This window comes from Neofelis nebulosa, chromosome 4 (genome assembly GCF_028018385.1).
Source record: "Neofelis nebulosa isolate mNeoNeb1 chromosome 4, mNeoNeb1.pri, whole genome shotgun sequence".
Classification (NCBI taxonomy): domain Eukaryota; kingdom Metazoa; phylum Chordata; class Mammalia; order Carnivora; family Felidae; genus Neofelis; species Neofelis nebulosa.
The window spans coordinates 18598562-18616381 of record NC_080785.1 but is presented as its reverse complement, the minus strand read 5'-3'; the positions used below and the strand labels follow the sequence as shown (position 1 = coordinate 18616381).

The following is a 17820-nucleotide window of genomic DNA, read 5'->3' as shown; positions in this document are numbered from 1 at the left end:
TCAGCTGGTTCAGCATCTGACACTTGATTGCAGCTCAGGTCATGATCTCACGGTTCGAATTCAAGCCTTGCGTCAGGCTCTGAGCTGAGAGCACAGAGCCCTGCTCTGTATTATATCTCTCCCTCTCCCTCTCTCTGCCCCTCCCCCACTTAAGCTCTCACTCTCTCCCTCTCAAAAAAAAAAAAAAAAAAAAAGGGGGGCGCCTGGGTGGCGCAGTCGGTTAAGTGTCCGACTTCAGCCAGGTCACGATCTCGCGGTCCGTGAGTTCGAGCCCCGCGTCAGGCTCTGGGCTGATGGCTCGGAGCCTGGAGCCTGTTTCCGATTCTGTGTCTCCCATTCTCTCTGCCCCTCCCCCGTTCATGCTCTGTCTCTCTCTGTCCCAAAAAAAAAAAAAATAAATAAATAAATTAACATTTAAAAACAACAAAAAATCCAAAAACAAAAAAACCCCCAAATAATCAGACTAACACTGTAAATAATACACAGATGAAAAGTCTTATTACATTTTTCATTATCTTGACACTAAGTAAAAATTCCATTAATTTGTTTTTACATAAAAATTAATATATTTTAAATTCCAGACTAGTTGGGAGTTTTATAAATAAAATTTTACTGGAACAGTCATGTTCATTTATTTACTTGCTGTCTATGGTTGCTTTCTGGTATAACAGAAGAATTGACTATTTGCTACAGAGACCATTTGGCCCAGAAAGCCTAAAATATTTACTGACTGGCCCTTTACAGAAAAAGTCTGCAGATCACTGCTCTATACACAAAAAAGAGAAATTTGTATTTACTGTAGTCGGTAGCAGTATATCAGAAGGCAATGTCACAAACATTATGGGAGAAATTAGGCAAAGACTATTTCTGGAAAACTAGTCCAACACAAAAATAAATCCCAATGAAATTATTCTGAATAACTTTCTACTATTTGTATGTATATTACAACCGAAACGACATTTTTACTTACCTTCAAGGATTGTTTACTTATCTTAAAAGTGTGGTCTAACTAGATGTTATGGGAAAACCAAATCCAGAACAGGACAGATCAAAACAGAAACAAAACAATAAAAACAAGCAAGGGCAATATCACCTAATCGAGTATGACTGTATCATATATACTGCACAACTTATCATTCCCTATTCTTTTTTTTTTTTTTTTTTTTTAATGTTTAGCTATTTATTTTGAGAAAGAGAGAGTGAGAGAGAAAGAAAGCGCATGCGTGGGGGAGGGGAAAGAGAAAGGGAGAGAGAAAATCTGAAGCAGGCACCACGCTTTCAGGACGGAGCCTAATGCGGGGCTTGATCTCACAAACCATGAACTCATGACCTGAGCCAAAATCAAGAGTCAGACGCTCAAACAACTGAGCCACTCAGGCGCCCCACATCGTTCCCTGTTCTGAGAGGCGCTCCTGCCTGTTTCAAATGGATCTACAAATGTTTCATACAGCACTAAAGTTTGAGATATGCAGTAACAAGGAAAGAGCTGATGTTTACTGTGATATAATCTGTTCAAATTTCCTTTGTATATAGAGGAAGTGTTTTAATAAAGAAACCTCCTTTCAAATTAATTTTAAACTCACATAAAGAAAAACAGATGAGTTCATCACAACAGTGAATTTTAAATTGTTAAGAAAAAATACAGTCAGATGTGGATTTTACATCTTTAAAACGTGAAAAGCCTTGAAATTTTTTTCTACAATCAATACTTCGGGAGATATTCTGGCTTTCATTAGCAACTAAAAGCTGAAACTAATACTCAAATGATTCTACAGGGGCAGTCCAGAGAGACAGGTTAAATCCCATTACAAGTAAGTTCCAAGGGACCACCTATCCATTTTCATTTATAACTCAATAATACTCAAACAAGAGATCAAGTAGGGCTTAGAAACTCTTTAGACAGAGATTTTCATTGTAATAGTAGCATGAGCAGTGCATATTCTCTACTTGTCAAAATTAGTTTGAAGTGGTTCAACCTTAGATTTTATCCAAGAAGGTTTTATCCAAAGAAAGAAAACAAATTAAGAAGCATTTATTAGATAAGAAGTCATCTGTGCCCATTAAATATCACAGAGACCTTATTTTAACACTGTTTTGGGATCATCAAGAAATACCATCAAGACATACCAATGAATTGATTACAATGAGACTTAATCTGTAGTAACTCCAAGTTAAAAAAAAAAAAAAAAAAAAAAGGCAGTATTTCATTTAACAATCTGCTCTTAAAGGCGACCCTACTAGACTTTCTCCAGCTTGACCTAGAGAATCAAAGTTGGCAATCAATGCTGCCCCCACCTTCTAAATGAGAAGGGTATTCCTGCAAAAGTCCACAGCAACAATCTGAAGACCTCAGCTACAATAGGGAAGTGCAGCATTGTGCTTTGGTATAATCCTCATTTAATATGCACGTGGTCAATATTTTTACTTGTAAAGGCCTGTTTATACTACAAATTGAAAGGAGACTAGAGGACAGAAAATATAAAAAAGAACATGGGATAATAAACCTTCAACTCATGACACTGATTCAGTGTACGCTTTCATGGGGAGAATCATTTTATAAAAATGTTACCTTATCAGCAACATTCGATAGGTTTATTATTATCTAGCATGTTCTATAAAGAGTGGAAATTAGCAAGGAAAAACCTCATAATTACAGTAACCCACTTAGCTTTCATTTTGCTGATATTCCCACTAAAGTAGCATTTACCAAAATGCCTTCGTTGGCCAATTAAGTTCTGCATGTACATTCCCTTCCTGGACATGTATTAGCATATTAAAGACTCTGAGAAGTCCTGTAAGAAAGAAACCTATTCATCTTCATTCACACTTAATGGACTACCGACCCATCTTTATTACAACAATAATTCTGTAGAACTGATATTCCACGGAACACTGGAAAATGCTACTTTAATAACAATTAAAAAAAGAGAATCCCTAGTTTTTGCTTTTGTAGTTTTAACTTCTAAAGAAAAATACTCCCTTTTCCGCAAAGTTTATAATTCACATTAATTTACTACCTGCATTTCCTCTTTTGTGAAGCTGGCCGCCTCATCCCCCAATTCATGTAGATACATGCAGTCAGGCTTCGGACACTGCATATTCTTTAAGAAGTAACTGCAGTATTTTGTTGTACCTAGAGATGCCTGTAGGAGAGTTGGGGAGGGGGAAAAATGACCCAAAATGTGAATTGACACAATGAAGATTTCCATCTTTGGCGTTTTCACTTCACCTAAAATGAGGCATCGATGTAACCAAAACAATAAGTAAGGCTCTGAATACTGGAGAACTAAACTATTACTAAGCAGAATTTATTAAAAATGATGCTCATTTGGAAGAACTCAAGAACCCCCTCCCCCGCCCAAGTCGATGGTTTCCAGCATCTGAGTACCCAAATCTTCCCTAGGGATCAGAAGACAAGATACACAAAATCTGTTCCACGTTATAGTAACTTCTTGCAAGTAACTGTACTTGCTCATTAAGAAGGCAAATGCTTTTTTCTAGTTATGCCAGCCTTTTTCCACTTAAATAAAGCATGGCTCAGTGGGACCCCTTATTCAAACCTCAACTGATCAATATTCAAATATTTAAGGACAACAAATCGGAACCATTTTCTGTCATAAGTATCATAGATCCTATTTTCACAAAATAAGATTATGCGTAATTACAGAAGATTTTTAAAGATTATCACCTAAAAATGAATGGGTTTATTCCTACCTGGTCAAACAAGACCCTACACATCATCTGGCAGTAAACAAATCAGCTGTCATAAATTAGTATGGATACTTAAGAAGCAATCTTCAAATAGACCCCCCTCAAATGTAATAGGTAAATCCTAGCCTCTCCTCTATTTACTACATTGTACCTCTTCCCCCTTAAAAAAACATCAAGAGGAACATATTACCTTAAGTGTTCTGCCATCTACTACCACATTGTTGACACACTGTATGGCTCTGAGAGCATCTTCTGACCGGATATAGGTTACATAAGCACTGGCGCTTGGACCCTAAAGTGAAAACACACTGTTACCAAAGTTTCAAATTCAACAAAAACTTTAGCAATTCCTTTGCACCCTGCCTAGGGAATTCTGAAGGCCTTTACTACTACTATCATTAATAATAATGACAATAATTAGAAGTAGTAGTAACTCTGATTAAACCATATACTAGTTTATCTTAAAACAACCATACTTAATGAATTTTATCTGATTTTAAGTATACTAAAATATATAAGGATAAAATATCATCCCTGGCTTGGTATTTATATTTTTAAAGTCATTTGACAGGCTCGTCAAGGTTACAATAAGCTTTGAAAGTTAGATTTAAAAAAATAAGATCTGAAGATTTGTCAAATTATGTTCTCCCCAAAATAAAAGCAATTTGCGAGAGTATTCTATCTGCTAATACCAGCATAACAAAGATGCTCTACTAAGTTTTCAATAGTTGAAAATATTAATTAGAAACCATCACCTTATTATCGCAATGCCTGATAATAGACTCAACTCCCCCTCCCCCCCAAACGAACACTAAACTTTGTTTTACTGTTTCCCTCTTATTATCAATTCACTGTTAAGTCCTGAAGAGTCAAATGAGCATGAGAAATTCCCCCACCCCACCAACAGAGGTCACTACACTGCTTAAATCCTTGACCCTCAGGCTTTGTAATTAAAGCTGAATTTTCCTTCTGAACAGCCCAGGTCAAGCCCAGACCATAGGGAGGAAAGGCAAAAATCCCTATAATGAGTTACCTGTGAGCCTGCATATGATGTGCTATTATTGATGACAACTTTATGTATTTTACCAAACTTCCCAAAATATTCTGGTCGTTTTAAAACCTATAAAAGAAGAAGAAATAAGGTATAATGTGTCCCCATTTTCATCAGTGTTATCCTTATAATGGGGACATAACCATCCCTCTTCAGTGAAAGGAAAATAGTTTTTAAAGTTTTCTAATAAATGTGACTACTTCCTAATTTACAATTTGTGTGGTTAACCTATAGGATATTATCAACAGAGTGTAAAAGCTATTTTTGATTGACCCAGTATATGGAAACTGAGACTCACTAAATTTGGTATTACCCACCATGTTCTAGTATCTGCACCAATAATCAGTGAAATCTTACCTTCACAGTATTCTTAAACACCAAAACAATCAAACATCTTAACCACATTTTCATTAATAGATGATCCTTATGAAAAAGTAATTCTCAAAACAATGACCAAATAATTATGTATTAAACACAGACAGAAACTCAAGAACAGACATAAGTAGAGACAGTCTTTACTCATAAATCTATTGTATATAATATTTGATATGTTAAAGTTACAAATTGCAAATACGGTAACAATGTTCCTCAACCTTCTAAGCTTAATGATGTATCACTGTATGTGTGTATTTATTCTCTTTGTGTTGATTTTGCGGTTTCTTGATTATCTCCTCTGTGTGTGTGCGTTTTTTTCCCTACTCTTTGCCTAGTAAACAACATATATGGGGTGATGGAAACAAATTTATTCATTTCTCTATTACCCGGTTACTTCTTTGTAGTTATTCCCCCTTATACCTGTGCCACCTCCTTTACTTTGTGATCACTATATGCATTCATTTTACTTTACTTACAGATTTACTTGACCTGTGTTAATCTGACCAATATGTAACCTGATATAAAACTTCTCCCATAATTTCCAACTACTTTAAAATTAAATTTGGTTCTTTTCCTAGAATTTATCTATAGACCTACTGTTCTTACAACCTCTACAAATAGCAAGCTCTCTCTCAAGGAAGTTTTCTGTGTGTACCTGTCCAAGTGTGTGCCAAGTATTCTTTCCAAACACTCTTAATTTGGTAACATTCTCACATACTTACAACTCAGCTAATGTGTTCTGTATGACAGAATCAAGACTTTGTGAAATAGTGTGTGGCTGAGGTATCATAAATTCCTAACAGTTTTCAACTTAATTAACAATTATTTTTTACCACATTTTGCTTTAGGTTCTTACAAGTATAGGGTTGTCATGTTTTCTATAGCCAATTTTAATGGATTATGAGATGATACTTTTGGTTTTCGATCTTTTTTCCACCAAATCCCCTAACATATGAAACTATTAAGTGGTGAAGGCAATGGCCCTGAGGCTTTACACAGCAAAGTCCCAGGGCTGAGGAGCAGGGGGAAGAGTTTATTTTGAAAAGCTTCCTGCCTGGTGGAGCGTAGAACTGTATTCACTATTCCAGCTGGATGCATACCAACTCAGCGAAAGGCTCCACAGCCAACATACCTGCTTCAAAGGTTCAGGCTGGTCAGTTTATGCTACATCAGCATCTCAAATCACATCTGAGTTTATGGTAGTAGCTCTCAATGAAGGCAGCATTCAAGAGAGCATTTAAAAATCCGTGGGAGCTTTTCTTGGGGGAGGTTGTCAAAATGAATGGGAGGCAATACTTATGTTCAGTGCATGAGAACCAGGAATGGCTTACCAGGCTTGGGCTAGCCCTGCAAAATGAAGAACTGTCCTGCACAATTGCTGAATGTCCTATAAGACATTAATGTAGCTGAGAAGCCTATGTATAATTAAGTGAACCCAGAAACAAACTCCACATTATACATAAACTCAAAGTAGTTCCCTACAATTTTGACATATGTTGAATTTACAGGAAAGCAAATAATATGTAATTCAGGGAAGACTACAAGTGCTTTATTCAGAATTATACTAAGAGTTGTTTCGGAAAAATCACATCATTGGCATTTCATGGTACCTGAGTTGCCAATACAGATACCTGTAACAATCTGCATTGTGGGTGTCACATTCACAGTGATTCTACAAAAAATGTAAGTATTCCACTATTTTATTGTATACTTAACAATAGTATGTCCCAAACCTGAATATGCATATAAATCATCCAAGGATCTGGTAAAATTGTGTATTTGGATTCAGTAGCTCTGGGGCAGGGCCCGAGTTTACATAATAAGCACCCAGGTGATACTAATGCTACCAGCCCAGAAGCTGCACCTTGAACAGCAGGGTCCTAGAGTAGGGGTACCCAAGCTTTACATGTAGAAATAGTGTTGTATAATTATTTTCCTCTTAATACTTTTATTTCTTTACTTCATGAAAGTCAAGGAGTGTTACAAAACATTTTTAAAAAAATGGTTACTGGTTCTGATAAGAAAACACTGGCTTATGGAAATAGTTTCTGGCCAATATCTGGCTACAAGACCTTCAATACAACATAAGATTTCTGTATAACTACACTGACATGTCACATTGGAGCCAGAATGATTATTTCCAAAGCACACATCTAGCCATGTCACTCTGTTCTTAAGAACATTCACCAGGTTTCCACAGCCTTTAGGATAAAGTGCAAACTCCCTGGCGTGGTTGAAAACCCTTCAGAATCTGTTACTACTTACCTCGCCAGCCTCATCTCTCACCACTGCACTCTAATCTTCCAGCCAAACAAATCACTTACAGACTGAGATCTTTCTCATCCAGAAGCATTTGTATAGTTCCTGTGCCTGAAGCACTTTACCCCAAAGACAGCAGAAGAGTACATACCTCGCCAGCAAGATCGGGTGCTCTCTCTTGTGCCTCCATAGCCCTCAGTACTACTCATATTACAGTAACTGTTAGCTTGAAAATAAGCAGGGACCACGTCTGTACTGGTGTATACTCAGTGTCTTATACACTGCCCAGCACATGGTACCCCATAAATGCTTACTGAAAAGGGAACAATTTTAACACTGAACAAAAAGAATTACATGGATAAAGAACACCGATGGGCCTCAGAGTATTAGCAAATGGCCCTATGGCTGGTAAGATATGGCTTGCCCAGGCGAGGGAAATTTAAATAATTTAAACTTTCTATATTAAGTTAAATATTCTAGATTCTGTCTAAACATACAACTAGCAAAACAGTATTCTAGTGAATAAAAAGTATGGGGAATAGGCAGAATACCCTACATATCACATTATCCGTATATTCAATGTCATATATTTACTTCACAGTGAGCCAGCTTTAATACTAATATAGAATATAAAAGGCTACATGACAGGGGCGCCTGGGTGGCTCAGTCAAGTGTTCGACTTCGGCTCAGGTCATGATCTCGTGGTTTGTGGGTTCGAGCCCCGCATCGGGCTCTGTGTTGACAGTTCGGAGCCCAGAGCCTGCGTCAGATTGTGTGTGTGTGTGTGTGTGTGTGTGTGTGTGTTCCTCTTCCCCCACTTGCTGTCTCTCTCTCTCAAAAATAAATAAACATTAAAAAAAAAAAAAAAAGACTACATGACAGAATTATAAATGCCCAATGGCATGCCAAATGTTTAAAATGTCTTCCTCTAGGGACGCCTGGTGGCTCAGATGGTTAAGTGTCCGACTTCAGCTCAGGTCAGGATCTCATGACTTGTGAGCTCGAGCCCCGCATCGGGCCCTGTGCTGACAGCTAAGGGCCTGAAGCCTGCTTCAGACTCTGTCTCCCTCTCTCTCTGCCCCTCCCCTGCTCTCACTCTGTCTCTTTCTCAGAAATAAACATTAAAAATTTTTTTTTAATAATAAACTGTCTCCCTGTATATTCTTTGGGAACACAGTCAAGTTTTCATGGACACTACAGAGAAAATCAAAACCTTGGTAAACAGACAGCAGGATGAATGACTAGAGAGATGGATGGACAACAAACCAATGATCAGTGTAAAACACTAGAATAGGACCTTTAAGACCAGGGGATTAGAAGTGGGGGCGGGTGGGGGTGGGGGTGGGGGGGTGGGTCCTAGTCCTGGCTCTGCTATGAAACAGCTGTGTGATCTTAGGCAAGTCACTTAACTTCCCTATGCCTCAACTTCTCATTTGTAAAATAACATGGTTCTGTCTTTAAAGTCTTTTAGTTCCTCAAACAAGCTACTCTCTCAGACCACCACATACCTGGGACACACTTGTCCTTTTCTGCGGCCTAGGGAATCCCTAGTAATTCTTAATTATCCTTCCCTCAGGAAGGCTTTTTGTGGATATCTATAGTAGCCAAGTCCCCTATTGTTATATGTTCCCCCAAAACTCTGTACTTCTCTGTTTATAAATGCTTAGCACAGTTAAAAGTACTTAAATTCTGTCTTCCCAACAGTTATTAATTACGAGTAGAGACTGGGGTGCCTGGATGGCTCAGTTGGTTGAGCATCTGACTTCAGCTCAGGTCATGATCTCATGGCTCGTGAGTTCAAGCCCCACATCGGGCTCTGTGCTGACAGCTCAGAGCCTGGAGCCTGGTTCGGATTCTGTGACTCCCTCCCTCTCTCTGCCCCTCCCCTGCTCATGCTCTGTCTCTCTGTCTCTCAAAAAATAAATAAATGTTAAGAAAAAAAAAAAAAGAGTAGAGACTGTGTCTGGCTTGCTGAACTACTTTATCTACAACATCAAAGTATCTAAAACAGGGTAAAAATTCAGAAGTTAATTTAGAAAATGAATGAATTAGGTTCCAGCAAATCCAAAATTTTAGGATTTAGAAGATAATTACCTCTAATCACTACCTCTAACTATATACTATAACTTCTAAGATAGTTTTTTTTTCTATTTATCAATAAGTGAATACATTTGATAATCAATCGTGGTATTAAGTTTTTTGAGGCAAAAAATTATTTTCAAAATAATCTTGAATTTTTCCTAAACTCTCCTGTTAATCAGAATCCAGTCAAATACAGGGTGCCTGGGTGGCTCAGTTGGTTAAGCATGCAACTTTGGCTCAGGTCATGATCTTGCAGTTTGTGAGTTTAAGCCCCGGGTCAGGCTCTGTGCTGACAGCTCAGAGCCTGGAGCCTGCTTCGGAGTCTGTGTGTCCCTCTCTCTCTCTGCCCATTCCTTACTTGTGCTCTCTCTCTCTCTCAGAAATAAATAAACATTTAAAAAAAATTAAATTAAAAAAAAATTCAGTCACACACCAAATTGTTCATCATCCAAAAATAATAGGGAGCTCCTTTAACCTGAAAGTTACCACTAGCAATTTGAAACTTCAAGTTTTCTAATAAAGCTGACTTTAAGTTTTCCAAACGGAAAAGATTATACACACAAATTAAGAGGATGTGTTAAGATATTATTGTTTAGAAATGGTAGGATTGAGTAAATAAAACAGTGGTCTCTGATCTTCCTAGGGTTTCAAGTGAAATAAATGAGAGAAACCAATGTTTAAAAAAATTCAGGGTCTTCTCACCAAGAACACCGATTTCAAAAGTATAAAACCAGTACAGTGATTTTTTTTTTTTTAAGGCACATTTAGATTCATGATAAGGTGTCCTCTCTCACTAGTCACCACCTAGATTAATTTCTTTCTGTGTAACAGTTCTTCAGATTAACGTTACTGGAGTTATGTTTTGAAGTGGAAATAAGAAATCTCTGTAAGTAAATAGAAACAAATCACAGAATACAAAGAGGAGGCAGAAAACCTATAATCCAAACAGCAGACTGAGACTATGGCTTAATTTTAGCCAGCTTTCGGGCATTGCTCCCTATGTGCCTCCAGTACCCAGGATGTCTTAACACAGTCAAGTACATGCATATCCAAGATTTGTCAAATCAAAATAAAAGTTCCATTCATTTACTGGAATACCAGTTTCAGAAAGCACAAGTAGACTCTAATCAGTAAGATCAGTAGGAGTAAACGGAGACAGATAAAGTAAAAAACTTTCAGAGGCAAGAAGGGCCCTTTTTTCTAGTTAGAAAAAAGACAAGAGTTGAAAGGCGAAGACAGAAGGACTGGTGCAAAGTTGTAGTGGTGTTCAAGAAAATGGTCACAAGTGAAGTGGGGTTCTGCCTGCCTGAGGAATTAAAAAGAAAAAAGAAAGAACTGGCTGTTGAGGTTGAGTCACAGACCTGAAATGAGCTCTCATCCTTAAGAGCCATTGCTGAAAAGTCCTTTTGTGTGGAATTCTAGACCAACCCCATTGGCTTTGCAAAGAACCTGGTCTCCTGAAGGACTCATGCAACCCACTAATGCCAGCATCCCTGGACTTAGGTCCAAGTAATTCTGGAGTTGCCTCTATGTTTGTTGCCAATGAGAAAAGCCTTCTTGGTAAGGTCTGACTTTCTCTTCTACTGATCTCGAAGCCCTTCACAACCTCAATTACAGACTAAACTTAATGTTTACACTCGTTAAATTTCATTCTTCTTGGGCCATTAGCCCACTTAGCCAAGTGTGAAGATTCCCACCTCCCTAAGCATATTCACTATAACCTTCCCTCTTAATGGGTACCATGAGGAATATTACTCCAAATTCTTCTTGAGGGGTACCTTTGGCAGAGCCCCCAAATCCAACTCTCTCCTACTCAAGTGAACACTCCGGCTGTCAATCAGCTTCTATCTGCCCTCCCATCAATCTAGTCAGCACCTCCTAACACATCAGAAACGAAAACTTAGCAGATATACATCCAAGGGTATCAGGGAAAGTTATGAGCTCAATGTTACTCTTACAGCACTGGTGGTGAAAGGAGAAAAAAGAGGTAATAAACAGAGGGGATAATAAGGTCTGCTCTGCCTCCAAACAAACACCACAGAACCCGGTCCATTATTTTCCTTCATCAAATTCTCCCTCTTTCCCCAAACTTGGCTTGAAATGAATGAATAAAGAATGATGGTACAGCGTAGCAGTAGTTCTCTAACTCTTCTATAAGCAAGAATCACTACTTGGGCAGGATTAAAAAAATACAGCTCTCTAGTGGGTTCACGTAGCTGCATGCCCAGGACGATCCTTACACAGCTACAGAAAAGAGGAAAGAAACAGAGTAGTCATGTCACATGCTAGCCATATGGCAATATAAAACAATTATCCAACTTTCATAGATTATTAGCACTAAAGGAGATTTTAGAGATTTAGGTCAACCACCTCGTTTTACAACTAAAGAAAAGGAGGCCAAGAAAGATAAAGACACTTGCCTAAGATCACAATTGGCCATCGGTTGCTTAGAGAGAATTAAAAAATCATTTCCCATTCTCTCCTAAGTTTTAATAATTTCAGGGAAATCCTGGAAATAGGCAAGGTCAGCTGTTATTTCCAAATAAGATAAGCAAAAAAGAAAAAAAATGTCAAGTTGAGAAAGAAAACACAAGAGGGCTTACCTCAGGGTCTGCTAGGCGCTGAGACAGACCTACAACAAAGACGAGGTTTTTTTGTACAACACGTACACTAGCCAAATGTTTGCGATTTTCTGATATTTTCTGTTTTCTCTCATTCTGTTTCTGTTTTTTCTCATTCTTTATCCTCTGCAATTCTTCCTGCGAGAGTGGTTTATAAACTGCTGGGTCTTCTGGATATGGCTTTAAGCACAAAACAAAGAAGTTAGTATTAAATATGGAAAGACATAAGGTATATACATAAACAATGATCAAATTCTGGATGATGGGTATGTGGTTATTTGTTACATCTCCCTTTTTCTCAATCTTTTTTTTTTTTTTAAAGTTTATTTGTTTATTTTGAGAGAGCGAGAGAGAGAAAGAAAGTGCAAACAGGGAAGGGACAGAGAGAGGGAGAGACAGAATCCCAAGCAGGCTCTTCGCTGTCAGATGTGGGGGTTGGACTCATAAGATGTGAGATCATGACCTCAGCCGAGATCAAGAATAGGATGCTTAACAGACTGAGCCATGCAGGGGCCCCTCTCAATCTTTCAATTGCTTGAAGTATTATTTATTTAATAAATTTAAAATTATACAAGTTTTTAAAAAATATTTATCTTTTTAGAGCTTAGCACAGACTACTTTTAGCACTAAACTTAAAATACTCCAGAATTACAAAGGTTCTATAATTTAAAAAAATACAACGGTGGTATTCCGTATAGTGTCCAGCAGAGTTGACAGGAAAAATCAAACATCTAAGGTGCTGTGGAAGAGGCAAAGAGTAGAAGTTACCTCATGTAAACATGGCTTTATATACTATTTTCAATAAGCACTTAATGAAAACCTACTATGTGTTAGAAGATTAACGAAGTGCTTATTCTTCAATTCATTCTTAGAGGAAGATAAACAGGCAAATAAACAACAATCTATAGGTTCTCTGGTTCAGGAGTTTGACTTTAGTTTCAACACTTATTAGCCATGTGGACTTAAGCAAGTCAATTAAATTCTATGTCTCAGTATCCTCACAAGCTGAAAATAATCTTAAAGGTGGGGGTAAAGATAAAATAAAACAATTATTGGGGTGCCTGGGTGACTCAGTCAGTTAAGCGTCTGACTTAGCTCAGGTCACAATCTCTGAGCTCATGAGTTTGAACCCCGCGTCAGGCTCTGCACTGACAGCTCAGTCTGGAGCCTGCTTCAGATTCTGTGTCTCCCTCTTGCTGTCACTCCCTGTTTGTGCTCCGTCTCTCTGTCTAAAAATAAATAAACATGAAAAAAAATTCACAAAAAAATAAAGCAATTATTTTCATGACTGGCACATAGTAATCCCTCAATAGATACTAGCAATGCCAATGTTGTAATTTTTTCCTTTTTTGTCATTATAATATTGTTTTCATTGCTACTGTTAATGCCAAAGCTAACGGTCGTCTGAATAAGAGCTGTGGACTCACACTGCCTGGCTTTGAATCTGGGCTCCTCTTTACCATCTGAGAGACCTTGGCTAATTTATGTGACCTGCCTGCCTCAGTCATCCTTTCTGTAAAATAGGAATCACAGGACTTTATTAAGAGGGTTTCTGTAAGAGTTACAAAAGGAAATACATTAAAGTGATTAAGACTGTGGCCTATACATAAGCATTCAATAAATCGGTTATTATTACTACTAATAAAAAATAGTTAATAAATGGAAGACAGGACACATTAAATACAATCATATCTAAATGTGGATACCCAGAGATCCCAGAAATAGAAAATTGTGCCTATCAGAATACAGGAGTGGGGGCTAACAGAAATGATGACCTCCAGGAAAAAAGTAGGAACAAGGTACAGTGGAGAGAGTATCCAAAAGCTTGAAACCCTGCTATGCTTTTAACATAAAGGTACTTTTCATCTTTTCCCATGTAAGTAAAACACAAAAACAAATAAAACCCCTCAAATTTGTGAACACACTCAGATTAATGCTAAAGGCAATTGAGAAAGTGAGACTTTTCTTTACGTTCCTCGGCTTCTACTGGTAATATCATAAGGTCTCCAAAAACCCTGTTCTTCAATCTTCAGACATTCTTAGTGGTCCTGCAGGACCTAAGCACCCATACCATTTGATTTAAAAATCTGCATCTTCCAGCTAATTGGTCCTATGTGACATACTCTAACTTCCTTGCGAGTGGGAGGCAAATAAAACAGCTGACTTGGTAATCCATGACCCGAAGTCTGTCTCTAGGATGAAATATAAAGCCAGTAGTGCACATTTTAGGAGCTCAATAAATATTTGCCAAATGAACACCAAGCTACTCTCTAAAACTGAAAAGTTAGCAATGCTAATTTTCCTTTTTAAAAAGTCTTAACTTTTCTAGAGGTTTCACAAAAAGGAGGAGAAGCATGCATCCCGTGAGCGCTGCTCCACCACACACACACCACCGTAAATACCTCCTCAGCAAACCCAGGGACAGGAAACTTAACAAGCTGGTACGAAGAGTGGAGGAAGAGAGGTGGACTAACAATGAGACAGAGACACATAATCTGAATAACTGCAGAGAGTGTGACCTACAAAGCGAGCAACGATAGTACTGAAAATGATCATAAAAAAAAACACATCTGGTCTACTTTTTGACTGAAACACATACACTAAACTTAATTTTCTAGAAATATAGCATCAGATGAAAAATTATAAGCAGGGGAGCTTTCTTTAAATATATTATTATATGTTATGTATCAAAGGAGTGTGAAGTATGTCACCTATGGAAAAGCAGTTTTAATGTGTAAAACATTTTTAATAGTGTTAATTTGATGATAAACTGCCAAACTATTAAGGTGGTTTATAACATAAATCACTTATTTTCTAATATAATATAATATAATCACTAATATATCACTTATTTTCTTTCATCTGTGTAGTTATGGTCCCACTTCTATTTCTAATGTATCTTTATGTCTCTTCTCTTTATTTTCTGATCTGACCTGCCAAGAATTTGATTATTTTATTGGTCTTTCAGAGAACCAGCTCTAACTTTTATTGAAATATTACTTTTTTCTATTTTACCAAATTCTGCTGAATCCCTGCGCTTCCACTATCACAATGTTTAATACTCTCTTTTGGTTTCTTAACCTGCAATAAGCTCACTCATTTTTGTTCTGTTTTCCAATAAATGTATTTACAGCTTTAACTTTTCCTCCTGCTAGAAATGATGTAAACTACCATATAAAGCTTTATTTTTTAACCAATATCTTAAAAATGATAAATGATCTGCAGTGAGAAGTCCCAAGCCAATTTCTGTATAAACGTCAAAATCCAGAGAGGTAAGTGTAAAGTCTTTGTAACAACAAATGGGGAAAGAGGGACAGCATTCAAAGCCCAGGGCCAGACCAAGATGAAAACTCTTTGGGGAGATCATCTCCATGTTAAGCTGAGACCCAGGCCTGTTAGTTTCAGGATAAGAATAAACTACAGAGAAGTCAGAACAAGATAAAAAAAACAAAACAAAACAAAACAAAAGAAAAGGGAGATAGAAGAAAATCAGTTGTTGAAGGAGAAGTTGTTGAAACCAATCTTAGGGAAGATTTGCCTCCTGGAGACTTAAGGTCTTTATACTTGGCCCCACCTAAGACCATTATGCTTGAGGCATCCCTAATGGCAATGTTCACAGTATCCAGCAGAAGCCAAATCAAAGTCTCTCTAGAGGAGGGCAAATCTACCTTGGAACCCGGAGAACCCTACAAATAATTCAATGACAACAACCAGGAAGCAGGCAGGCATAGATAATCAAGCACATAAAGAAAACAACATGAAAAACAACCAGTAGAAACATTCCTCACAGACTTTAGTGGAATTACTGGATACAGATTTAAAAATAATGCTTATCTGTTTAAATAAATATATGATAAACTTGAAAGTATGTGCAGGGTATAAAAATCTATTTAACATATATCAAGCATGAAAAAAGAACAAACATTACTTCTAGAAAGGCAAAATTTTAGAATTCAATAGACATATTTAGCCAAAGATGACCAAAAACAATTCAAACACAATATGAAAGATCAGAAGAAACCATCCATTAATGCATTAAGGAAAGAAAAAAAAAAAAAAACCAAACGAACAAAAAACCAGAAAGGAAATTAAGAGACATGGAAGGTAGTAAAAAAAAAATCTGAAAAATATTTAATCAGAGTCCCAGAAGAAGAAAGAGAATAAAGACAATATCTGAAGAGATGATAACTGATTTTTTTTCCCCCAGAACTAATGAAACTCACAAAGGTACAGATTTAAGAAGCCCTATAAACCCCAAGCAGGATAAATAAAAAGAAATACACAACTGAGTTCTTCTTTTTGGAACTGGTTAATATTTCCAGTGTGGCCTAAGAGTCAATTTTTGTGTTCACTACACTTGTATTTTAAAGTTTTATACTAATTTGGAGTGCCTGGTTGGCTCAGTTGGAAGTATGTGCCTCTTGATCCCGGAGTCATGAGTTTGAGCCCCATGCTGGGTGTAGAGAAAGTAAATTAGTACTTACAAATAAATAAATTAAAATAAAATAGGGGTGGTGCCTGGGTGGCTCAGTTGGTTAAGTGTCTACCTTTGGCTCAGGTCACGATCTCACGGTCTGTGAGTTTGAGCTCAGCATCAGGCTGTCTGCTCTGAACACAGAGCCTGCTTCACATCCTCTGTCCTCCTACCCCCACCCCCTGCTCCTCTCCCACTTGCCCGCTCTCTCTCTCAAAATAAACTTTAAATAAATAAAGTTTTGTGCTAATTTGCACAAAGTTGGATGCATGTACAAACACACATATGCTTGCTAACTGTGTCATTCAATATTTTCCATTTCCCTTTATTTGGTCTACTTCATCTATCAAATTCTAAAATATAGAAGTTAGAAGTCTCTCCTTTATGAATGTGGATATAGTTTCTCCTGATATTTATATCAGCTCAATATACTTCCATGATCTACTGTTAAGTAAATAAAATTCCATGACTTTAGGGACCTTATAGCAGTAAAAATAATTTCTTCTTTTTCTTTTTAAAATGTGTTTGATCTTGATTTTGATTATGACTAAGACCAGTACTATTGCACTTTCTTTCCTATGATTTCCCTAGTTTCACTGATATTTTTCTGTGTATGTTCCTAAACAGTTCTACAAGGTTTACTGGGGGAAAAAGTAACCTCTCATTTTCTTCCTTCCCGAACCTTTTCTTCCTTCCTTCCTCTCATTTTCTTGCTTCTCCCTAGAAATAATCCTGTTAGACTCTTACATGATTATTTTGTCATTTACTATCACGTCATCAAATAAGATGCTTGTATGAGTGCTACTTGATCTTTTCAGTTCTAGATATTATTACACAAATTGAAAGCTTTCTTTCACCCAGCCTAACCATACATTCCAACTCTACTTTCTTCTTTAACAAAGTATTTTTTTTAACTTTGTTAAATGTTTATTTATTTTTGAGAGACAGAGTGTGAGTGAGGGGCAGAGAGAGAGGGAGACACAGAATCCGAAACAGGCTCCAGGCTCTGAGCTGTCAGCACAGAGTCCAATGTGGGGCTTGAACTCGGGAATGGCAAGATCATGACCTGAGCCGAAGTCAGATGCCCAACCGGCTGAGCCACCCAGGCACCATCGATTCTGCTTTCTACCCTTCCACCCTCATTTGGGTTAGGTCAAGACTCACAATTACATTATTATAAAGTTCAAATGTTATTTATATACTTCTACCTTCAGCCATGACACAGGAGATAGTAACAGACCAGGCCT

At 37.4% G+C, this 17820-nt stretch overlaps 1 protein-coding gene across 7 annotated transcripts in view; it reads right to left on the bottom strand.

Moving 5' to 3' along the window:
- Positions 1-17820, bottom strand: part of CNOT4 (CCR4-NOT transcription complex subunit 4) — a 148262-nt gene that overhangs the window by 58040 nt on the left and 72402 nt on the right. For 6 of the 7 annotated variants that reach the window (XM_058724182.1, XM_058724183.1, XM_058724187.1 and 3 more), the window contains exons 3-6: positions 12082-12279; positions 4745-4831; positions 3902-4003; positions 3018-3143 (exon numbers count right to left, since the gene is read on the bottom strand). In XM_058724182.1, coding sequence (XP_058580165.1) covers positions 3018-3143; positions 3902-4003; positions 4745-4831; positions 12082-12279 — 513 coding nt within the window. The remainder of the gene's footprint in view (positions 1-3017; positions 3144-3901; positions 4004-4744; positions 4832-12081; positions 12280-17820) is intronic. The other variant, XM_058724184.1, reaches the window with a different exon arrangement.